Raw genomic sequence first — 26704 nt, forward strand, 5'->3', positions numbered from 1 at the left:
TTAGGCTAGCTTCTTGTCAGCTAAAGATTTTGGATTAATGATCTAAAGTCTTGGAGGTTTGGTTTGACCATGGAGGACAGTTGGAAGTAACAGCCCAGGTGGATTGAAGGTGTAGTGGTGACCATTTGTGTCAGCCAGAGGACAAGGGATAGAGTCTGAGCTAGGATCCTAGTATCCCCAAGTTTTGATCCTCTTACATATTCTTCTTGTGTGTCTGTTGGTTGGTGTTATACATGCCATCACCCAGCCCACCACACAACGCATACCCTCCTAATGTGTGGGATCTCACATTACAAGGAAACTTCCATCACCAGCTTGATACACCCTTCAAAATCAACACATGGATCACCTATTTTCCCAGTGGAAAATCAACCAACACCATAGAAGGCTAGCACTTTGTTGATCCGAGGGACTACCCACAGCCCAAGTGGCGCATGGCCTATCTCCTCAGTTATCATCACCAAATGTTGTGAAAAGGCATTGCCACACCCCGAGAAGGTAGAACCCTAGGTACATGCAAATCAAAAGAAGGTAGTCATGGTGCAAAGGGCTCCACCCATCTATAATTTCCCATATATTGATGGGCCCACATCACTCCCCACCATAGAGATACAACTCCAAATGAGAAAATTTAATGACCTCTCCTACACCAAGATCCCCCACCCCACTATAGTAGCCACATGATGTCAATTCTTCCAACTCATCATCCACCTCCTCATCCTTGAAGAGGTGCCATGGAACCAATGGGGACAAGCAAAGAGTGGCTAATCTTCAACCTCAATATGAAGGCCCCAACTTTTGCCAGTAAATAGGTCTTTATGGCATGGTCAAATACTTCCATGAACATAGATTGGTCACTTTTTAAGATTTGTTAAATATTGGGTTCTAGAGGAAACCCTTTGACAACATCATGCATCAAGCCAATATTTAACATATTTAACTCATTCTTCCAATCACAGGGTGCGAGTCACTTTTATACCACAATCGCCTGAATTTGAATGGCCCAAGCCATTTTCACAACAGATGGAGGCCTCGTGCACAACAAAATTCTACTTCACATCTACCTTTCATGCCATCTCAACAAGTAGCCTACCGCCTCAACAAGTATCCTATCCCTTGGGCTATCCAAAGCTTTCACCAATATGCCTTGCCTTGCATCTGGTTGTGCGGATCGGTCCCAAACCATATCACTTAACCTTGCATACCACCTTCATTGGGTATCTTGGACCATCCACAGTTTCCTCCTTGGCAGTAGCTTCACCACCCACTGATTTGGCGGTCATGCAAGGCTGCAATTACCATTAGAAAGGGGGCTATATTAACCATTACATAGGTTAACGTGGTTTCACCCTCCCGACCTACTGTAAGGTGCTTTGCCATCTTACTCGCTCAAATATGGAAGGAATAAGGCGAGAATTCATCAAGAATTAAGAAAAGGAGTGGTTGTATCTAGAGTAAAGGGAGTTGCTGTACACCAACGACATCCAATTCTAGTTTTCATGGTTATACATGTAGTTTTATAAGTGTGTATAGCCACATTTGTACCATGAGATGCCAACCACATTCTAGTTTTTGTGGTTATACATGTAGTTTTGTAAGCGTGTATAACCATGTTTATACCATGAGATGATAACCACTTCTCTCACTCCCTTCTCTCTCTTAAGTGTGCGGTTAAGTTTCACTGCTAGACCTCCCATTCTCTTGTAGTGTATCTCGTCTACTACACCCAATCAAACATCTTTTGATTTGACTTAAGTGAGCTTTGATGCTTTAACCTGCCTCCTATAGTAACAATAGATAGCATTGGAATATGATAAAGTGGCCTTACCTTGAGCTTAATGTCCAATAGGAAAAGTCTAAGGACTTTGTATACATACTTACTTAAGACTAGTAATTGAGGCCGGATTATTTTTAGGTTTGGTCAGCCAAGTGTGAAAACTAGTCAGTTGTATATAAGTCATTTTTTACACTAACAATAACAATCATTCCCCTTGCAATAGAATACTTGTGAGCTCCCCTTATTCTATGTTCTTTCTTGCTTTTGATGGCTGTATGCTAGATAGGTTGTTTGTAGGTTTTTCTCTTACATTAGCTTCTTCTTCTTCCCCCACCTTTTATAAGAGAGAACCATCACAAAGGCTATCTCTCTTTACCTCCATCTAGGCATCATAGAGAGATCTACATTCACCCCATTGGTAAAGGAGTATTCTAGTGTGACAACATAGCAAGGACACAAGATGGATGAGCTACCATATCCATATCAGTAAGTTGTAATTGTAGCTCAAAGGCAAGGACTAAGGACACATGATTCGACAAGGCTAAGGTAAGCTCTTGACTTGAACAGAATGTTATAGACACCCATCCAAGTTGTAGATTTGGACATTGTTGTTTCATATCTTAATCACATACATCCTTTTAGTGTGTTTGTGTTTACTCTTTGATGTAGAATATTATTGGAGCAACTATTAGTCCCAAAATGGCCAACCATCGTGACCAAGAATTTAACAATAACTAGAATATAGATATAGTAGCTCTTGAGGTATGGATAATGTGAGTTTGGGTGGTAGTGCTAACATCACATTTGGTCCACAAGTTGAAGGGGTTTTAGTGGTGGTGTTTGGTTGAGTCCATCCCCTTTTTGGGATTGCTTTCCAAATATCATCCATCATGTTTTCATGGTTTTCTTCTTTTTACAATATTGATCAAAAGAGTGTAGATTTGAGACTATGATTAAGTTATGCAAAGTGTTTTTCTCTTTAATGAGGAAACATCGCTTCATTTGTGTGTAATTGATTTTCTCCCTATCCTTGTTTCATGAGTTAAAGGTTTTCAAGTGAAAAATGTAATCCCTTATAGTTTTCTTTAGTTTTTACTCTATCATGTAGAGTTTTATGGTTGCATTTTCCACCTAAGGCCTTTCTTCAAGTATCCATACATGAAGGTTTTTTTTAGTATTCTTAAGTTTTCCTTAATCCATGGCCTCAAATGATAAACCATCGCATGGCCTTGTGAAATGTATTAAACCAAGATTCATGAACATATGACCAAGATTCAAGAAACATGAGAAATTTATGGAATTATTAAGAAAGTAGAGTAAATCCATATACACATGTAGCAAAGGAAGATATGTGCATAGGCCTAAGTGATTTAACCTCTCACATGAGGATAGCTATCAAGCTAGCCCATGAGCCCTAGACCATGGAAGTCCATCTCCAAGAAAGGAGCCAAGGTACATGTAATGTCCAAGATATGAAAATTTCCTACAATGAACCCAAGGCCCTATTTATAGTAGCCTTGCCATTCTTTACATATTTTCAGACCTTAGTCTTGCCACATTACAACCATCCCTTCCCAAAGATTTTGTCTTCAAAATCATATAATATATCTACAAGTCATCATAGCCTCAAACGAACTCAATGGGAAGTGATGAAGGCCCAAATATGCTCTCCAAATGTAAGAAAGTCCACAAGTCTTCATCTTCAATGCATATGTGTGGGACTGTTATGGGCAGCCCTTGTTGTAGATGAAATCCCTTTAAAAATTCTTCATGAAAACTCCATGGATAGGCTGCAAATGATGCATACACTTAGCTAATCATGTCCCGCATCATCATATCCTTCCATTGCGATAGCTAATGAAGCTTGTTAGGGTAGAGCATCGACCCCAAAAATGGACTTAACCAAAACTGTCCAGAAATTACAACATGCATGCTCTCCAAAGTATTGCCCATTTTCTCCATGCAAATTATGCCACTTGGTCAAGCAACATCTTCCTCAAGTAGGCCATGTTGTTGCACATACTCCAAAGATTTCCAAGTAGCCTCATCCATGGGTAATTGCTTCCACTTGACAAGGAATGCTTCAATGTTCCTATTCATCAACTCCCTTATCCTGTTATCCACAATCCTTTCCGGATCATATATAATCTCCCCTTCTTCATCCATGGGTGGTAGCTCTTCAATTTCTTGTGGAATAGTGCCCACAAATCTCTTAAGATTGGACACATGAAACACATCGTGAATTCTTGTAGAAGAAGGAAAATCAAGCTTGTAAGCCAAGTCACCCACCTTCTTGACTACCATGTATGGGCCATAATATCTATGAGCCAATTTTGGATTGGAAGATCCCTTGAGGAGGTTATGAAGGCTCTTAGGAAGCTTCAATAGCACATAGTCACCTTCTTCAAACTCCATCTTTTGTCTATGCTTATCCGCACTTGCCTTCATGACATTTTGAGCCTTCTTCATATTGTCCTTGCAAAGTTGAAGAAGTTGTCCTCATGAAAGGAAATAGATGAGACATTTACTTGATACCCATAGAGAGCCTCAAAATGTGACATGCCTATACTCAAGTGCTTGCTTGAATTGTGACAAAATTCAGCAAGATAAAGCCACTCATCCCAAGGTGTTTGCATATCATGACAATAATGTCTCAAATACACTTCAAGCCATTTGTTTTGGCACTCCATTTGCCCATCCGTTTGAGGGTGATAGGTTGTAGATGGAGTGATTTGGGTTCCCAATATCTCATATAATGTCCTCCAAAAAGTACCCATGAACTTGGTATCCCTATCACAAACTATGTTAAGTGGGGCAAGCCATGTATCTTGAATAGATGTTCCATGAATTACTTGGCAATGTGAGAAGCCCCATAAGTAATCTTTGAAGAAATGAAATGGGATGATTTTGTGAGTCTATCCACAAATATTTGATCCCATCCATGCTTTATCTTTAGTAGACCCGTAATGAAGTCCATAGAAATGTGAGTTAATTTTCCATTCGAAATTGGCAAAGGATGAAGCAATCCACTTGGAAGTTGATGTATATCCGTATTCTTTTGGCAAGACACACATTCCAACACAAACTTCTTGACATCTCTCCACATGCCTTTCCAATAGAAGCTCTTGCTCACTTTGTCAAAAGTTTTAAGCACACTAAGATGACCCAAAAAGTGGTGAAGAATGCATCTCATATATCACCTTGGAAATTTAAGATGAGGTAGGAACCAAGTACACCTTATCCTTGACACCCTATGATCACTTCCCACCTTGAAATGTGCACCATAAAGATAGTGATGCCATTTCTTGATTGCATGAAGCATGGCCAACATTTCTTGCTCATAAACATGCAACCCCATCTCCTTCTCGGAAAGCTTTCTACTCTCAAATACAATGACACCATGCTCTTAATATAAAACTACCCCAAGACCTTTTCCACTTGCATCTGCTCTCACATAAAATGTCTTTGAGAAATTGGTACAAACAAGAATAGGAGCTAATGTGAGCAAGGTTTTGAGATCATTAAAGCTCTTATCGGCAATTTAGCATCCCAAAAGAAATCTTCCCTCTTGAGTAAATCAATTAGAGGTGCCACAATAGTTGCATAATGCTCCATGTCTTTTATAGAAAGAAGACAATCCCAAAAATCCTCTCAATTGTGTTGTATTGTTAGGGGTTGGCCATTCCTTGATGCATGCTACTTTCTTTGGGTCAGCCCTAATGCCTTTCTCTCCCACCAAGTGTCTAAGATATTCCACTTCATTATAACCATAAATGCACATTTTGATTTACAAAAATTTTACCATGAGCCCATTTTTGTAGAGAGGGAATGTGTAAAGGGCCCAATTTGAGTCTAAATTTAGCTCCTTCTTCATCAAAATCCTTTTCTCCAAAGCTTGCAATAGTCAACCAATCCAAAGAGAAGAAAAACAATGCCCTTACCAATGCATGAACAATGCAAGAGGCATCAAAAGTTGCATACTCTTCTCTAGCTCAGTCCAAATGTTGATCCCATTTACATGTATAAGGAAAAACTCATTGGAGAATTATATGGAAATTATAGAGAACAAGTAATGGATCAAGGGAATGCAAGCTATATGCATGGAAAGGATGAGAATCCCATGATATGCAAGAATCTACCCTAAACCTTGTTTCTTTCCAAAACCCTAAAAATTATGATCATTGTTATAAATCATTGATATGAGAGGGTAGAATAGTGATAGGAAAAGAGAATTATCCCCCTGGATCACAAAAGATTTGGAAGGAAACCCTAATTTTCAAGAAAGCCCCAAATCACTCAAAGAGGCAAAGAAACCCTAAATGCAAGTTGATATCCAACATCAAGCATATGTATGGGGAGAGGAAAGCATGAGAAAGTAGATTATGATAGTAATTTTTGGATTAAATGGATTGAAACCCTAATTTCTCGTGGATTCCAAGATATGCAAAATGGGGAGAAATTAAAAGCATTAATGATGAAAAGAAAAGCTTGCTTACACTTTGTAAAAGTCTGCCAACATTGTAATCATTGTAATGGTGTGATATTTTTGACCTCCAAGCTCTCACGTAAGCGCGCGGCCGCCAGCAGCCTCACGGGCAAAAAAAAAACGTGACTTTTATGGCCAAGAAAAGGTTCTCCTTCAAGCTCACAAGATGGCTAATACAATGGGAGAAGAGATGGGAAGGATTTTGGCTTATGCAAAGGGTTCCATGGCCATCAAATATCAAGAAAAAGAGTGAAGGAAAGAGAAACATTTTGGATTAAGAAACTAATCAAGATTAGCAAAAAGTTTTCTCCAATTTTGGTCCCAGTCCCAAATTTGATCCCAAAATTTAAAATTTGGTCCAAAACCCATACACAACACCCTTAGAACTTGATCAATTGAGGTAAAATTTTCCATATCCACCCTCTTCCCCATCAACATCAAGAAAATCCAAGAAAATACAGACAAAATAACATGCAAAAATCAAGAAAATTATCAAAATCACATGTAAATTGCTATTTACTTGCAAATTTCTTACCCAAATGCATAAGAAAGCTCCCCAAAATCAAAATCAAAGCTCTGATACCAATTGAAATGAATTAAAACCAAGATTCATGAACATATGACCAAGATTCAAGAAACATGAGAAATTTATGGAATTATCAGAGACAGTAGAGTAAATCCATATACACATGTAGCAAAGGAAGATATGTGCATAGGCCTAAGTGATTTAACCTCTCATCCATGAGGATGTCTATCAAGCTAGCCATGAGCCTTAGACCATGGAAGGCCATCTCCAAGAAAGGAGCCAAGGTATATGTAATGTCCAAGATATAAAAATTGACAAAAGGTTCCTACAATGAACCCAAGGCCCTATTTATAGTAACCTTGCCCATGGCCCATTATTTACATATTTTTGGACCTTAGTCTTGCCACATTACACTTTGTGCACTAAGCATAGAGCCGATGCATTTACCAATTGTTTGGTAGGGTAATTCAAATTTCCAAAAGTTCCACATATCTTGCATAGATTGAACAGTGTCAATGGTTCCATCATATTTCCCCACCATTAGCTTGGAAATCTCTAAGACCATGAGTCGAGATGATTTGCTTGGGCCATGTGCAACTCTTTTGTGATTTAGAGTACCATTAATGCCTTGTGCAACCCTTCCTAGGTTATGCATAGTATGGCTAAGGTTTGGGCATCTAGGGAGTATTATTGGATATTGACTGTGCTAGCATTTACAACAGTTTAGGACTCAGGGTTGTACTATGTAGAGGACCAACAATCATTGGGGGAATCGGAGTTACCAATTAAAACTTGATGGCATAATCGGATGCATAAAGTGGGCCCAATGCACAATAGAAGTGGCTAGAATCTGTACTTGAGACATGGACCTCAAGGGTTGGTATATTGTCATCCCCTTGCATTTATCATTTTTACGGATGTGAAAGATTGATTTTCATACATGTGAAAAAATCATTTTGTATAATTTTCTATTTTTATTTTTTAAATGTAAAAATTGAGTTTTTAGAAAAATGAAATTGTTTTTTGGGCCCAATTTTTCATGGTGTGAATAACTTAGTCAATTTTGCGAAATTTTTTTGGTCGAAACTTTAAAAAGTGTTGGATATGATCCATCACATGAACACATAAACTTCCCCTTGGTAGAGCTCAAACTCAAAGGTCATTAAGGTATTAGTATTGGCCCTTTTCACTCTTGTAACAAGGTCATAAAGCAACCATAATAAACATGTCTACATCCACCTTCATTGGAGATATTCTTGGAGACAAGAGGTGGAGATAATCAAGGAGTTAATGTAGGAGGGGATTATGGAACAAGATTAGTACTTAATCTCATGTACCTAGAGCCTATTTAAGAGGCATCGAACTAATGGAATCATGCATCTCTATTTTCTATTATTTGTAGTGTTATTATGATTAATGTTAATTGCTATTATCAACCTCCTTAAACAACAAAAAGTTGGTCAACATGAAAAACTAAGTCAACGTGAAAAAGTTTTTTTGGGCGTGGTTTTTCACGGCATGAATAACTAGGCACATTAACATGAAAAATTGTTAGATAGTCAACATGTGAAAAACTAAATTACCACTAAAAAGAACTATGTTTTTTTTACATGCCTAGTTTTTTCTACAACGATTTTGAGTACATGTGGTTTCAGTTTTCATGTTGGTTTTTGAAATGCAAGTTTATAAAGGATATGGTTTCCCCATCACTCTGTCTTACACCCTCTTACACAACATATATTCCTACAAGAGGATAAGGTTTTCCCATAAAAGGTAAGAGGGAATAACAAGTTAACACTCCCTCTTACACGGCATAAGGACACCAAATGTGTATTCTACCCAAACCACTAGGCATCTAGTCATTAAATGAAATGTGTGTAGAAAAAAGTGATTAAGGGCTTAATCTATTGGATTAACGTAGCCCTTAATAAGTTGTGGAAAAAAATTATTAAGAGCTTAATCCATGATTAGCTCTTTCACGAATTGTTTTTCCTTTTGGCTTGATTTAGAGACTCTAGGTAACCACTAGGTAATTAATTTAGAGACTCTAGGTAACCACTAGTTAATTAATTTGTAAGTTTTTTCACACACAATTGAATAATTAATCCAATTTCTAATCATGCTACACACTCAAAATAGAGATGATTTCTAGATTGTTATATACAAAGCAAGGGTTACAAATGGATTTATCTTAAGGCTGTAGAAGAGGGGCAGCAATGCACCACTTCTAATCCTTGTCCAAGTCTCTTGTCTCCAAGACACATTGTCATGTGCATGACATGCTCATGTATATTCTCAGGGCTAATCCAGAAGGGGCAGCCAAAAAAAGACCATTAGAGCTAGGACTTGGAGCACAAGATACAGAAGTGGCTAGTGTGGACTTGAGGAGCAAGACTTGGAGGACTTAGAGGGCTCAATCGGCTGCAAGAAAAGTGGAGTCGGTTGTACCAAAAGAAGTCGGCTGTAGTAGGCGCTTCAGTCCGTGGAGAGGCGCAGCAGCCCGACCAGCGTTTTATGGAATTCAAGCCAAGTCGGCCAATCGGCCAGCTCCTCCAATGTTCAAGAAGACTATATAAGGCATTGAGTGCTCATTGGTAGAGTCATTCGCTCCCATAAGGGGTGGGTCCTTAGGGTCCTTAGAGTAGGACAGATTTTGGTGTTTACCACCTTTTATGCAAGGCAGCCTATGGCTGTAGATTAGGTATCTTTTTGTACCATATGAATATACTGAATTTTCAGCATTTCTCTCACTCTCTACTCTCCCTTCTGTCTGCGTTTTTGCATCAGCATGTTCTCAGTGGTGTTTAGGGCTAAAAGAAGACCCCCCATTAGGGAAAATGTGGACTCATTTTTGGGCCCTCTAAGAAATACCAAGTCATCATTCTATTACGAAAAGGGGGATCGTGTGGATAACTCTATCCATAGTACCTCAAAACTATATCATGTAACATATCATTGGAAAGATCTTGAGATGAGAGGATTCTAACGCACCAACCTCCGACAAGTTTGGAGTTTTTATGCTCAAGTTATGGCCTCCCCACTAAAAAAGTAACCTCAAAAGTTCCGTAACGGAAGCCTCACCCTCATTGGTCCTTATGGAATATTTCCTAGAATTTCAAAGAGGTTAAAAGGCCCAAAAGTGAGTCCTGATTTTCCCTAATGCAGAGCTTCCGTGTGTTACATTGGTATCAGAGCATCAAGCTCGGCAAAGCTAAACGCTAATTCAATCCCATATGATGGTGTATAGGTCCAAGGTACAAGAAAGTATAGAGATACAAAGCCCAAGGCAAGGAACACAGAATCGGGAGGAAGAGCTCCCACCAGGAGGTTTGTTGGTGACGTTCTACAAAGCCAAAGGGGATGGCAGTCCTGTGAGCCAGATAGGTTCTTGGGCAATGGTCCCAAGGGAGGATTATCCTCCAAGGGGGTGATGTGAGAGTGCCAAACTCATTTCTCAAGAATGAAGACCAAGACAGTGTTCAGAGTCAGGGCAAGAATGGATTGGGGACTGGAGGGAACAGATGCATAGATTTTATTTAGAGTCGAAGTGGTTTTGGAGACCGAGCCGAGTTTCAGAGAAAAAGGTTGCCAGGGATGGATGGATGACAGAGGGACTTTGGGAAAAGATTGGGATGATGACAGTCATCCAAGGAACAAGTTGGAATCCCGTCTCATCAAGTTTAGCAAAGGGGGATGTCATGTGCATGACATGCTCATGCACATTCTCAAGGCTAATCCAGAAGGGGTAGCCAAAAAAAGACCATTAGAGCTAGGACTTGGAGCACAAGATACAAAAGTGGCTAGTGTGGACTTGAGGAGCAAGACTTGGAGGACTTAGAGGGCTCAGTCGGCTGGCAAGAAAAGTGGAGTCGGCTGTACCAAAAGAGGTCGACTGCACAGCAGGCGCTTCAGTCCATGGAGAGGCGCAACCCGCTGACCAGCGTTTTATGGAATTCAAGCCAAGTCGGCCGGCCAGCTCCTCCAAAGTTCAAGAAGACTATATAAGGCATTGAGTGCTCATTTGGTAGAGTCATTCACTCCCATAAGGGGTGGGTCCTTAGAGTAGGACAGATTTTGGTGTTTACCACCTTTTATGCAAGGCAGCCTATGGCTATAGATTAGGTATATATGAATATACTGAATTTCTTGCATTTCTCTCTCTCTCTACTCTCCCTTCTGTCTGTGTTTTTGCATCAACATGTTCTCAGTGGTGTTTAGGGTTGAAAGAATACCCCCCAGAGCTTCCGTGTGTTACATTGGTATTAGAGCATCAGGCTTAGCAAGGCTAAATGATGATTCAGTCCCATATGATGGTGTACAAGTCCAAGGTACATGAAAGTACACAGATACGAAGCCCAAGGCAAGGAACACAGGATCGGGAAGAGCTCCCAAGAGGTTTGTTGGTGGTGTTCCACAAAGCTAGAGGGGATGGCAGTCTTGTGAGCCAGATAGATTCTCGGGCAATGGTCCCAAGGAAGGATTGTCCTCCAAGGGGTGATGTTCCACAAAGCTAGAGGGGATGGCAGTCTTGTGAGCCAGATAGATTCTCGGGCAACGGTCCCAAGGAAGGATTATCCTCCAAGGGGTGATGTGAGAGTGCCAGACTAATTTCTCAGGAATGAAGACAAAGACAGTGTTCAAAGTCAGGGCAAGAATGGATTAGAGCTAGGACTTGGAGCACAAGATACCGAAGTGGCTAGTGTGGACTTTTGAGGAGCAAGACTTGGAGGACTTAGAGGGCTCAGTTGGCTGCAAGAAAAGTGGAGTCGGCTATACCAAAAGAGGTCGGCTGCAATAGGCACTTTAGTCCATTTGGAGAGGCGCAGCCCGACTAGCATTTTATGGAATTCAAGCCGACTGCTGTCGGCTAGTCCGCCGACAACAGTCGGCCAACTCCTCCAATGTTCAAGAAGACTATATAAGGCATTGAGTGCTCATTGGTAGATTCATTCACTCCCATAAGGGGTGGGTCCTTTGGGTCCTTAGAGGAGGATAGATTTTGGTGTTTACCACCTTTTATGCAAGGCAGCCTATGGCTGTAGATTAGGTATCTTTTTGTACCATATGAATATACAGAATTTCTAGCATTTCTCTCTCTCTACTCTCCCTTCTATCTGCATTTTTGCATCAACATGTTCTCAGTGGTGTTTAGGGCTGAAAGAAGACCCCTAGAGCTTTTGCATGTTACACACAAAATCCACATCGAACATTACTTTAATTTGAGCCTCCTCTCTCCACCCAAGAAGAGGGCCATCCCCAACAGATCTTCAAGGTGACCAATTATTATTCAATCTTTTAGCAACTTGTAGGTCTAATATTTGCTAGAGGAACAAATTGGAGACCATATGTGAAGATCCACACCAATAATTCTGGCTTAGCCAATTTGGCTTTGGCATGACGCTGAATATTATGTATACATAAACCAATCTGGCTTTGGCATGAAGTTGAATATACCCAGCTCCCCAAAACTTTTTAGGTTGGCAAACCGTGTCCCAAGTAGCCCAGTGTAGGGGTTTCTAATGTATTATATTCCTCCATAGGAAGGGTTTCACAAGGGAGAGAATCTTTAACAAATGACACTTATTGAAATAAAAAAAAGGACAATAGATTTACACATAGGAGAGCAAGATGTAGTTTATAATAGTAATCCTAGCATGTGAAAGGGGAGAAGCACAAAACTCCATTTTTAAACTTTGAGTGTAATACTCTCTATCACCAAATCAATAAGTTGTTTATTAGATACATTCACTCCCATGGGACAAACCAAATGCCTAAACACTTTCCCTTTCTTAGCAATATGACAACCCCATCTATCAAGCTCAATAAGGCTAGTAATGTTTGAATTGAGAAGATTACATCTATACCCATAAGCTGTAACAAAGATCCAAAAATAGTTAGAGCCTTTTTAACATTCTCATATCCACCTGTAAAAAAATGGAGTCCCCAATAGGATCACAAGCTAAATAAGATCTCAAACTAATGATTTGCGTTTGTGAGGCGCTAGATAAGGAACCAAGACGAGGTAGTGAGTAGCAACAACAAATAACATAGGAGCAAGGAGACAACCCTATCTAATAGACCTTTTAAGAGTTAATTCAAGAGTGATTTGCGTTTGTGAGGCACTAGATAAGGAACCAAGACGAGGTAGTGAGTAGCAATATGACAACCCCATCTGTCAAGCTCAATAAGGCTAGTAATGTTTGAATTGAGAAGATTACATCTATACCCATAAGCTGTAACAAAGATCCAAAAATAGTTAGAGCCTTTTTAACATTCTCATTATCCACCTGTAAAAAAATGGAGTCCCCAATAGGATCACAAGCTAAATAAGATCTCAAACTAATGATTTGCGTTTGTGAGGCGCTAAATAAGGAACCAAGACGAGGTAGTGAGTAGCAACAACAAATAACATAGGAGCAAGGAGACAACCCTATCTAATAGACCTTTTAAGAGTTAATTCAAGAGTGAACTTCCCTACCACTCAGCCAGGCTAGACTCAGCCCCAAAGCTTAAGACATAAATGTTTGAGGATATCTATTGACCAAAGCCCATCTTAGATAGGACCCTACTTAAAAAGAACTAGTGGATCCTTTCTAGATCTACACTTGAACCATTATGCATTATCTATTTTTGATTGGTATTGATAGCCAATTCTTTCCCTAACAAGACTGAGTAGATACTATCAATAATTGAGCTACCCTTTATAAAGCCATGTTAATTGTTGGCAATTGAGTTATTATGTACTAAAGGGATGATCCTGATAGCTATTATATTGCTGTATTTTTGTAGATGATAGGAAGCATGGTAATGAGTCTAGCATGAAACCACACGAGTACAGAAAATTACCCCACATTGATATGAAGGAAGGATAAAAATATATTATAAACTCACATCTGACCATCTTGCGATAGTCTAAGAAAATGACACCAAAAGAGAGTGTTATAAAATGTAGTGGCATTGTGCACAAGAAAGAGATAAAGAATGAGAATGAGTAACGACCATTTAAGCAATAAACACAATCACTTACACTTATCTCATGTCTCTTTATGTATCCAAACTAATTCACCTTTATGTCAAATTATACTTGAGTACATCTTAATTAACACACACTCATTATAAGTTTTCTTCGTTTATATCCATCTTAGATTAACGTTATCATTAGTACAAGATTAATTAATGATTAAGTAGATGTCTTGTAATTAGTAGAGCTCGATCCATACTTCTCAACACAACATGACATGAAGATTAACCATGAGAACACATGTGCGAGTTTATTAGAAGTCGTTAAACTTTGCATGCTTAAGAACACATGTATATTAATACCCCACTTTTAAACTTTGCATGCTTTTATGTTTTCACTTTGCATGCTTAAGAAGCACATGCATATCAATACCCCACTTTTAAACTTTGCATGCTTTTATGTTTTCATGTAGAACTAAAAAAGAAGATAGAATGAACCAATGAAGAGAGGAGTGGTGATACCAACAAAGATGAGTAGAGTCCAATAAGCCCCTCTTGTTTATTTTTAATTTATATTTAAAACCCCTCAACACTGAGTGAAAGAGTTGTGTAAGTCATATCCATTGCAATCTCTGGTTAAATATAATGGTTATTATGCAATGTTTTGATAAAATGTGAATTGCAAGAATCTAATAACAAAGGTTGTAGCAATGCTTACTTTAAGACTTTAAATTGTATTCACAACCTCCCCATCCTAGCTCACACATTAACACACAACCTTTTAGAATTCATTGCACCTTCTCACAATGGTCTTCCCTCTACATAATGATTTGCATTAAAAGACAATTTAAAATACATCATTTGTGCACATTAGAGGTGTAAGAAAGTGTGTATTATAGATACAAACATCTCTCTTTATATTTAATAAAGAGTGCTCTTCTCTACCAACACCTACACTATAGATCAAATATTTGCTATGGCAAAGCACAAACCAGGATCTCTTATTACACATTTATGGCCAAATGGTAGATTTGAAGGTTCTCGACCCCCAAATTCTTGAAGTTGCTATCGTTCCTGCTTTTTATATATTTTCCCCAATTGAAAGGCCTATATCTGGGGGGATGCTGGTCATTTGTCAGCTCAGGAACAGGAGCCACATTCACCCAATGAGCAGGGTTGAAGAAAAGAGGGAATGAGTACCTGTCAGTGTTCTCATTGACCACAACTCTATGCTCCACACTTTGGTACTTATCATTGCTATATACCTGTTGCCACAAAACATGTGTCATGCATGGACAACGCACACGAATGCAGTTGCAAACCATGAGCCATGTATGAGCATCACACATACAAGCAAACCAGACTAACATCATATCCCCCACATCAGAAATACAAAAGCAAACTAGACTAATACTTACCTGTATCATATCCCCCACATTGATGACTGGAGCTGTTGGATCAGGCTTGACACCTATCCATTCCCCATCTTTCCTTCTCACCTCCAACCCTCCAACTTCATCCTGTAAGAGGACTGTTAGAGCTCCCACATCCTTGTGCCTGCTCACACCCAAGGCCAGCTCAGGAGCAGGACAAACTGGATAATGGTTCAGGCGAAAAAGACTCGTCCCAGAGGACGCGAATTGCTCATGGAAATGGTGCTTTGGAAGCCCCAGGCTTTGAGATATCAGCTCAAGGAGAGAAAAAGCAAGCTTCTCAGCAGCAGATATGTAGTCTTCACAAACCTTCCTGAATCAAAGCGATTTGAGGCAACTCAGGTTTAGATGCATAGCTACCAACAAGGATTAGGATACCTTAAATTAGATTTGCAAAGAGTTAGTGTGTACCTTAGATTGGGCATCCTGGAAGGCCACTGATTTACCATGATGTGGGTATGGTGGTCATCCCCATGGAAGTCTGCGGGGAGCTGGTGGGATCCTGCGGTAGCGATGTCGAGGACCTCCTTCCAGTCGCGGACGTTCTTGGTGAGCTCTCCATCGTTGTAGCCCAGGGCGTTATCAGAGGTCCTCTTCACCTCCAGCTTCTCCTGCAGTGGCAGATTAAAGAAGGCCTTCGCCCCTTCCTTCAGATTGTGAATGACGGTCTCCGGGATGCCATGGTTGATCACCTGGAAGAAGCCCCACTCCTCGCAGGCCCGCCCCACCTCGGCTACCAGAGCTTCCATGGTCGCTGCATTCACAGACGGCACCTGCTGCAGCACAGCTAAATCGATGACAGGGATGTGATCTGCGCAGTGCAGATAGGAATTGTAGCGGCGAGAAGGCCTGTGCTCCGGCGGCACAACGAAAGTGTCGTCGACTGTAGGGTTAGGGACAGGGTTGGAATTTGCATAAGCTGGTGCTTCGTCTTCTTGGTGCACAGAGAGCTTGAGATGGTTGAGGGGTTCGACAAGGTGTGCCGAAGCAGGAGGAGATTCTGCGCCCATTGTTGTCGTGTGGAGGTTCCGACAGAAAGGAAGCAATGGGTAAGCAGGCGGCAGGATCAGGTGATTTTGAAGGCAGTGCAGGCAGTGTCCAGGTTCATGCACCTAGAATCTTGGACCCTAGTACTTGTCCAATGTCAACAATCATCCAGGGTTGGGAAAAGACGGGTTTGCTTTATCTTGGAACTTCTCAAAAAGCCTAGTACTTGTCAACAATCATCCAGGGTCCGGAAAAGACGGGTTCGCTTCATCCTGGCGCTTCTGTAACTTCCGAAAAATCCGCCTCTCCTTGAGAGATCACTAGTGGCTCACGTACAAGGGGACATGATATTAGCTAGGAAATTGGAATGGAAGTCTCTAGGTGACTCCTAAGAGCACCCAAAAAAAAAAGCATGCAAACACCTTTGGCATTTTCAAATGGAGTTTTGCCCACTTTTTTTGAAGTTGTCATGAATTGCATTGATAAACGCTTCCCGATTGATCACCTTATTAGAGGTTGCCAAAATGCTCTACGCTCAGTAATGTTCAAGATCAACCTTGTAGTGCTAATAAAAAACCAACAACAAATACCATTAACATAATTTTCTACACATGAGTTACGTTCCAAGAAGGTCTAAGTAGACTAATGTGAAAGGAATTATGAATATTCCAATGGTCAGGAAGAGACAAACGACAAGCATTATCATTGATCGTAGCAGTTATCCTAAAAGGCCCATAAAATCGTGGAGATAATTTAATGGCTGGATGTTTCTCAACAGACTTTAGCCTACGCTTTTCTATGCGAAGACAAACTAAATCATTTTCTTCAAAAGGCTTGTCTAGTGTAAACTTGTTGAGCCTTAAGAATAGACTCACGAGCTTCAGCCAAAATATGGTTATGAGTCATGGCAAAATCATCGACCACTAGAACTTCATGAGAAAAAGTCTAGTAATTGGAGTTGGAAGTTTCTTACCATAGACAATCTCAAAAGGAGCTTTGCCAATGGTTATATGAAGTGTGTTATTATATGCAAATTGCAAAAGATGCAAATATTGATCCCAATTTGCAGGAGATGAGATAGTGTAAGACCTTAAAAGATCTAAAATAATACAAAAATAAGAATCACGATCTAAAATAATGACTTTAGGTAATCCATGATTTATGAAGACAGATTTGATAAACAATTATGCAGCATTTGAAGCATTCAATGTTTTACGACATGCAATGAAATAAGCTTGCTTAATAAACCTATCCATAATTTTCCATATCATATCATTTTGAGAAGATGTGGTAGGTAAACCAGTTATAAAGTCCATAGAAATTTGTTCCCATAGTGCCGTGGGAATAGGTAAAGGCATGAGTAGCCCATATTGTTTTCCTTAGCGTCTTTTAACTCGTTGACATATCACAAATTCCGATACAAAAGAAGTAACATCATGTTTTAATTATGGCCAGTAAAAATATTCTTCTATGGTGCGAAGAGTAGTGAGAATGCCACGATGACCAACATATGGGGGGCGATGCATCTCTTCAAGAATAAAAGATCTATAAGGAAGTGTAATGCATAAACGCTTTTGAAAGAAAATGAAACCATCATTATATGCATAATCATGAAGAGGCAACCAATTATTAGTTTCTCACTTGTGCCAAACATCAGAAAAATTAGGATCTGTAACATATGAATCACACATATCACGCAAAGAATGAATGTCAAGCATTGAAATGTTAGAAATAGAAGGTCTTCGACTAAGTGCATCAGCCATTACATTCTCTTTACGAGGTTGATATTGGATAAGAGGATGAAAACTCTGAATAAAACATGCCCATTTCATATGTCGGTCTGAGATAAGAGGTTGATTAAGAAGAGATCTAGTACTTTGATAGTCGGTCTTAATCATAAACTCATAATCCATAAGATAATGTTTCCACATGCGTAAGGCATGGACAAGTGCTAATAACTCCTTGTCATATGTACTATACGAAAGTTCAAAAGGTGTCAATTTTCTACTCTCATATGCCAAAGGATGTCCATCCTGCATGAGGACAGCACCGATTCCTGAGCCACAGCATCAATGACTACGAGGAAGAACGGTCGAGTAAAGTTTGGAAGTTGGAGGATAGGGGCATTAGTCAATAAATATTTTAGTCTATCAAATGATTTTTTTTAGTTTTCACCCCATCGAAAAACTAGACCTTTCTTAAGCAACATTGTCAAAGGAAGTGCTATCAATGAGAACAAACTTCCTATTAAAACCAGCCAAACCAAGAAAATATCTAACTTCTTTAACACATGTTGGAGTAGGCCAAGTCTCAATGACTTTGACCTTTTTTGGGTCAACTTTGATACCTTCACCTAAAACAATGTGGCCTAAGTACTCAATTTCATCTTGGAAAAAGAGACTTTTATCTGGATTAGCATAAAGTTTATTTTCTTTAAGAAGATTAAGCACTAAGGCAAGATGCTCTTCATGTTCAGCATGATTCTTACTAAAGACAAGAAAATCATCAAATAAAACAATGACGCAATTCTGATGGTCAAGAAATATACAATTCATCATGCGTGCAAAAGTAGCAGGTGCATTGGTTATACCGAAAGGCATAACCAAAAATTCATATTGACCAATTTGAGTACGAAAAGCAGTTTTATAAACATCAGAACTAGTCATTCTTTCGAACTTGATGATATCTAGATTTCAAATCAATTTTACTAAAGACAGATGCACCTTTAAGCTTGTCTAGAAAATCATCAACACAAGGGATGGGATATCTATTCTTAACTGTGACCTGATTGAGAGCTCTATAATCAATACACATGTGGTAAGTCTTATTTTTCTTTTCAACAAGAAGAACAGGTGCACCAAAAGGAGAACTACTAAGTCGAATAAGTTTCTTGTCTAATAATTCTCTAATTTGGCGTTCTATTTCTTTTTGTTTAAGATGATTTGTATGATAAGGAGCTCTATGAGGTGGCTGGCTACCCAAAATAATCTCTATAGTATGGTCTTCAACGACATGAAGGAGGTAAGGTAGGAGGTAAATCATCTACAAAACAATCATGAAACTTAGCCATAAATTCTTGTTAAGAAGGAGTGAGATTATTTTCATATACTTGCACTTCATTAACTAAAATCATGTATATGCACGTGATTGCTTTCAAAGTTCACGTTTAGCTTGGGTATGGGATAATAATGGATACATCTCAAGAGAACGATCACCAACTAATTTGCATGAGAGTACCATTATGTGTGAAATCCATAGTATGCATGGAATAATAATGGATACATCTCAAGAGAACGATCACCAACTAATTGCATGAGAGTACCGTTATGTGTGAAATCCATAGTATGCATAGAATAATCAATATGTGGATTGAATTCATGTCTAAATGGCATACCAAGTATGATGTCACTAGAATGCAAAGGTGCAATGAGAGTTTTGTTTTTGTTTATAAGGTCCAATTTGTATCTCAAGGTCACGTACTTCATGAGTTCCCATGTAGCGTGTGCTTTGAAGTGCAGATTTAACCTTATAACACGAAGGATGAGTCTTCATATGCAACCTATAATACAAACTGCTTTTTTAGAAATAAAATCATGTGTACTACCATCATCATGCAAAATAGTGATATCATTTCCATTAATAGATCCTTTCATGTTAAGATATTGAGCTCATCTAGTGAGGCGGTGGACATTGATGACCCGCCTGGGGGATAGGCCCCACACTTATACCACTGGCATGGTTGGTGAGATCGTGGGTGATATGCGGCCAATGGGATGACAGGCTGTGTGACAGCCATTCTAGAGACTGGCATAGTTATAGCGCCAGCTCATTTAGTTGGGTTCACACTATAGAGAACCCTAGTATGTATTTGGTTGAGTACCTTTTCATATTTGTGTGTACTCTTATCTTTGTATATGGTGTGTTGAGTGTTGTGTGAAGAAGAAGAAGATTTTCAGCCTCTCACCTTGAGTGTGTGTGTGCTTGCAAGAGCTCAAGCTCTTTTCTCCCCTGCATCTTTCATTTCATACAAAAGCAAAGAGTGAGGAGTGATTGAAGTACCTACCGATTCGCTTTCCGTACCCACTTCTTCATTGTTGAGTTGTTCTTTCATCCAATCCAGAGCCATATCACCATCACCATCGTAGTATGTGTCGTCTTCAATATTGTGAAGTTGTGCCACTTCTTGAGTAGGATGAAAGAACAACTTGTCGGCTTGATGTCCCACTTGATGACACTTGAAGCAAGAAGGCATATTATTGCCTTGACGAGGTTGGGTAGGGCGAGGAGTGGGTGCATTACTATTGTGACTAGAATTGGGTTTAGGGTGTACATTGCTTGGATTGGGAGTATTAAAATTGTTCTTTACATTTGAATTGGAAAAAGCGTGTGCATTGCTACTACCATTACCAAAATTACCATTATTATCATTCCATGGACACCGTTGTTGTGATGAAGGAGATTGATAAAATTGAGGGTATCGAAAAGAAGATCTGAAACCTTAATTCCCCACACGAAAGAAGATTGTCGATTGGATGGAGAAGCATATTGACCACTGCGAGGTAATTGACGAGGCAAACCTTTCTTACGCTCAGAATCATGAGCAAGAGAGATTGTGTCATCAAGAGAAGTTGGCTTGTACATGTTCACCGCTTGAATAGTTGTCTCAAGACCATCTTCATACTTTTGTTGGAGTGACTATTCAAGAACATCCGTGAGCATACGAAGCATAAGAAGTGATTTCCAAAATCTCTCCATGTATTGAGAAACAGTATCACGATCTATCATGCGGAGAAGATTCCATGCTTGAGGAGTATTAAGGTGGAATTGTGGAGGAAGAAAAGTAGATTTGAATTTACCTTGGAATCGATTCCAAGTGAGAGGCTTGGTAGGACCCATGGGAAGTGCGTTCCACCACAAAGAAGCTCGATCACTCAAATAATTAGTAGTACACTTTATTTTATCTTCCTCAGAGAATCGTTCGCCGACAAAACAATCATCAAATTGAGTCAACCAAGAGAGAACTAGACGAGCATCTTTTTTACGTCAAATTTGGAGAACGAGAATGCGACGGTTGATCTTGGAGTCCTTGTGAGTCCGTTGTTGCAAGTCAAAAATGGATTTGAGAATCTTGCTCAAGCGATCATCTTCGGGAGGCATGACATCAGGAGATTCTTCACGAACGTGCTAGCATTTGCGTTGTTCTTCAAGTTGCATCTCGAGTAGAAGAATGTACTCCTCCAAAGTAGGAGTAGGAAGAGGTGACACATTTGAAATGGTTGGTGGTTGAGTGCCATCATCAAAATCAATGGCTGAAGATGCTTGTTGTTGGTAGAAATCGGGAATGTAGAGGATTGGAAAAAATATACCCCTTCAAAAGATATATATATATATATTTTATTTTTTTAAATACTTCTTCTTCTTCTCTTTTCCTCTTCTCTTCTCTCTCTACTTCTTCTTCTTCTCTTTTAAATACTTCTTCTTCTTCTCTTTCCCTCTTCTCTTCTATCTCCTCCTTCTTCTCATCTCTTTCTTCTTCTCTTCTCTTTTCTTTTTCTCTTCTCTTCTCTTCTCTTTTTCTCTCCTTCTACTTCTTCTCTTCTCATGGCTCACTAGAAAGCGCCACATAGCCCCTTAGTAATCCCACATCGTGTTGAAAAAGGGAACGCACTGGGTATAAAGGGTAGAAGAGAGTAAGTACTCTTTGCTTATGTCTCTTAGGAGACACCCACATTGGAGATTGTGGGAAGGTGAGGTCGTCAATGCGCTTGCCATCTGCCGATGATGTTGTCGTCCGTCACTTGTCTTGTCGGTACTTGTGGGAAGGTTAGGTCGTCAGTGCGCTTGCCATCTGTCGGTGATGTTGTCATCAGTGCGCTTGCCATCTGCCGGTGATGTTGTCGTCAGTGCGCTTGCCATCTGCCGGTGATGTTGTCGTCCGTCACTTGTCTTATCGGTACTTGTTGCTGGTGTTGTTGTCGGTGCTTGTTACCGATGTTGGCTGTACTAGATGCCCCTTATGCTCACCTGTGTGCTGGCGGTCGATAGTCGGTGTGTTCGTTGTTGGTGGTCCGTGTTAGGCGGTGAGCCGGTGGCGTGCGCTGTCAACTGTAGAGCAGTGTGCACTGTAGACAGGAGACAGGTGGCGCTCTAACAACTGGTGTCACCCTAGGGTTTCTTGCCAACGTCTCTCACCTTCACGCAAAGGACAACAGTCTTGGGCCGTCTGAGTGCCCAATACACAACTTTTTTTTCTCTAACAAGAAACGTACGACGGCACAATTCTCTGTGATCCCTAGCTCTCTGGCTCTGATACCAATATTGGAAGCTCATAGTTGGCCCTCTATAAAAATCAACTTGAAAGAAATGCTCAAGCTCAAAATAGAAGAAAGCTATGCACACGACACAAGAATGGGTTAAATATCCCCCACCATGAGAGTGGCTCATGTCCTCTTCATGGTGTATTTACACATATTTCCTTGTACAAAAGCAAGAGCCAAAAATACATGTAGCCAAAAATATGGATCTCCACATTGGGCTTGCATAAGCCTAAATTAAAAAATGTGAACATTATAAGGTTCACTGATGAAATAGAACTAATGTATATCAAAATATTGCACACTAATGTGCACACAAAATATCACTGCCACTGCCGAATAAATAATCGCCACATGCCATGCATCAATAAATTTCCATCGAAGTAAACCCAATGGATCCATGCATATCCCGCATACTAACCCTACCACCACTGATCTGCATTGACATTCACAATATAAGCTCAAAATATGTGACAAGTTAGAGGTGATCAGACTCGCTTGCACATAAAATAAATATCCATCAAATAAATCCATAAATCCAAATAGTGCGAATAATTCCAACAATGAGGATATGATTAGGCCATTAAGCCTCTTCAATGGGATGGTCATTATACTTCACTAAATATCTATGAATAAATATTTCCTCTTGTTGTTGGTCTAAAATAATGTCAGGTTTGATGATCTCAGAATCTACGTATTGAATAATAAAGGGTCATCATAGACTGGATATCTAGGAAGAATGCCTCAAAATGGTCTCAATAGACTAATGTGAAAAGAATTATGAATACGCCAATGTGATGGAATATCCAAACGGAGAAAGTATTGTAAGATTCCTTCCCATCCCCTCAAGATGTTCAGTATCTTCCCCCTGTAATCAATTCCCTCTTCAGAATAATAAAAGATCTTGTTTCTACCTGTTTTGAGAGAGAAAATATTCTAGAGAGAGATTATTCAGATTTTAGATATTTTTGGATGGAAAAATATCTCTTCTTATTAAAATAAATTTCCCCGAAACAAAAGTTCAAAAAGATTTTCAGAAGGTGCATTAGAAATAAATTATAATCTATTCAAAAGGCCTTATCCTAAGGGTCCAGATTTTCTGAAAATTTTAAATTAATGTTTTGAGGAGCCAATCGGATTCATCCAAATGTATGGAGGAGATAAATTGAAGAAATAAAGAAAATCCCCCCAAAAATGAGTAAATACTCACATATAAGATGAAGAGTGGACTAAGGACCAAAAGAAATACTTAAAAAATGAATTTTTGACACCTCAAGAGTGGGGATTCGCCCTCATGAAGGAGGCACCTATTTCACATGTGTGGTGGAGTTTTAAATTTTTAAATATTGAGATATTTCATCTCTCCTCTCTCCTAATTCAAGTCTAGTTCCAAAAAGTAAGCTAAACTAACCCAAAAATAGTCAAAAATTGACCAAACTGATTTGGAAAATTCTAGAATCAGTTTGCTTGGTTAGAAGCTCACTTTTTCCTCAAATAGAAGCCTCCCCCTTTGTAGAAGCTTAATAGTGTTTTATGCACTATTAGTCTACTCCACCCTAGAGCCAAAAACAGTGAATTTATTGATAATTCATTAGTTTTTGACCTTTCCCTCTTCAAAAGAATTGGTGGCCACTCTTGTTGCAAACAAGAGTAGATCCCTCAAACCATCAAGCCAAAGGAAAGCTCACAGAAATTCAAGTAAGCTAGAAATCCTACTTTTTCTTGATTCCTTTTAATGGTTTTCTAATTTTTGTTTTCTTTAAACTGAAAAAATGATGTTATGCCTTGTTGGAAAGGCTTGGAAAATGGTCAGCCATACAAAGGAGGTTATGGTAAAATTTTCTTAAATTTTGTGAAATAAGTTTTATCTTTTATTATTCAAAAAGAGTAATCCCCACCATTTGTGTATTCTAAAAGTGTTATTTTCATTCTAGGCATTTAAAAAATGCATATTAGAAATATTTTTATTGAAAAAGTGTTATTTCCATTAAAATTTAAATTCTATGCACATAAAGATGCATATTGGTTATGTTTTTATTATAAAAGAGTGATTTTCATTAGATTTAAATTCTATGCATAGAAAGATGCATATTGGATATTTTTTTATTATAAAAGTGTGATTTTCATTAGAATTAAATTCTATGCATAGAAAGATGCATATTGAAAATAATTTTTTTATTATAAAGGTGTTACTTTCACCAATATTGATTTTTATGCATAAATAGATGCATAAAAGAATTTTTTTATTATAAAAGTGTTACTTTCATCAAAATTGATTTTTATGCATAAATAGATGCATAAAAGAATTTTTTATTATAAAAGTGTTACTTTCACTAATATTTATTTTTATGCATAAATAGATGCATAAAAGAATTTTTTTATTATAAAAGTGTTACTTTCATCAAAATTGATTTTTATGCATAAATAGATACATAAAAGAATTTTTTTATTATAAAAGTGTTACTTTCATCAATATTGATTTTTATGCATAAATAGATGCATAAAAGAATTTTTATTATTATAAAAGTGTTACTTTCATCAAAATTGATTTTTATGCATAAATAGATGCATAAAATAATTTTTTTAATAAAAGTGTTACTTTCACCAATATTGATTTTTATGCATAAATAGATGCATAAAAGATTTTTTTTAAAAAATAAAAGTGTCCCTTCCCCAATATTGATTTTTATGCATAAATAGATGCATAAAAGAATTTTTTTATTATAAAAGTGTTACTTTCATCAAAATTGATTTTTATGCATAAAAGAAATTTTTTATTATAAAAGTGTTACTTTCATCAAAATGATTTTTATGCATAAATAGATGCATAAAAGGATTTTCTTTTATATAAAAGTGTTATTCCCATAAAAGTTGGAATTTATGCATAAATAGATGCATAAAAATTTTTTATATCAAAATAAGAGTTCTCTTTAATCCTATGTTTAAATCCCATGAATATTGGTAAATGAATAAGTAAATACTCTATGAGAGAAAATTCTACCGTTTTATATTCTCTAGGATGGTAATGAGAAAACTCAGAAAAACTATCGAAGTCAAAATTTTAGATAAATGATTAATTTATTCCTCATAGGAATTCATGATTAGTTTTGAATTCAGTTAAGCAAATACTCAATGAATGAATTCAGTAAAGTAGTAATTGAAATATTACCCTTCGAGAAAGATAATTGAGGAGAACCTTTCCAGACTCAAACCCTGAATCAGACTATGACCAAGACTTAACTCCTTCGTCAGTTTCAAGAAAAGACGATGTGACCAGTTTAGGAAAATTTCACTCAAATCACCCACCGAATCTAAGACCCTTGATTCAGATCTGAGGATCAAGGTTACAAAATTTAGGAAATTCTATTGGAATTTTACACCTGCGATCTAGAAGTATTGGGATACGGATTTAAGATATACCCATTGTATTCAAAAGAAAATCAAAACTGAAAACTTGCATAGAAACCCTGATTTCTTAAAGGACTATCTTACGCCAGAATGCTGGAGGGAGCATTTGGTATATGTGTTTTTCTAAGGGAAGTTCGGTTGCAACAGCTGGAGGGGAGTGTTGGTCATAGTGCTTTTGGAGAGCCGTGGAATATTCTTCCAGTGCTTCCAATAGTTGCAACCTTCTTCTGTTGGTCAGTGAGGGCTCCTCTCTTCTGTCTGAGGTAAGGATGGCTTTGCCTCTTCTAGTAGCGATATACCCACTGCATCTGGTATACGAGTACCGAGATGGGTGGCAAAAGGTGTTGCCCATGATCCTTGAATATATGCCTTCTTATGCTTTTGTCTTTCGGAGATTGTAGTGGTGTTGGTACTGTGACATGAAAAATTGATCTATTTCATTTTTAATTTTGTACATATTTTGATTGTTTCTCAATGGTAATAAGGTGGAAGCTTGTCCAAGAAGATTGCGGCGCCCACAATGGAATAACGGCGTGGTGATGCGGTGGCTTGCTGATAACAGCATTCTATCTTCAAATATTATGGTTTTACTTGATTTAGGGTGCACACATTGTAAATGCCACAAGTATGCTTGATAAATACTTTGGTATGGTAGATAGGCTAGTGATGTGGAAAATAAAAGTGGGCCTTCATGCTCACATGGATTTTAATTGTATTATTAATATAGTATTCACCATAAGGCTACAAGTTAGGGAGTGTGGAAGGCATGTGGAGGAGTGTGTGTAGGTGCATAATTGGGAAAGATTCTTCTAG

The 26704-nt window shown here is 38.5% G+C and overlaps 1 protein-coding gene across 1 annotated transcript; it reads right to left on the reverse strand.

Annotated features, from left to right (window-relative positions):
* Window positions 1-14595: 14595 nt before the first annotated feature.
* LOC147626032 (1-aminocyclopropane-1-carboxylate oxidase 5-like) lies at window positions 14596-16285 on the reverse strand. The gene is made up of 3 exons (XM_086817595.1): window positions 15594-16285; window positions 15168-15495; window positions 14596-15014 (listed from the first exon to the last, which is right to left on the reverse strand). Exons 1-3 carry the CDS (start codon window positions 16190-16192, stop codon window positions 14754-14756), a joined length of 1188 nt encoding a protein of 395 aa, XP_086673721.1. The 5' UTR covers window positions 16193-16285; the 3' UTR covers window positions 14596-14753.
* Between the last annotated feature and the right edge of the window lie 10419 nt (window positions 16286-26704).

The sequence above is a fragment of the Cibotium barometz genome, chromosome 23 (genome assembly GCF_041138505.1).
Source record: "Cibotium barometz isolate CiBa-2024 chromosome 23, ASM4113850v1, whole genome shotgun sequence".
NCBI classification, from domain to species: domain Eukaryota; kingdom Viridiplantae; phylum Streptophyta; class Polypodiopsida; order Cyatheales; family Cibotiaceae; genus Cibotium; species Cibotium barometz.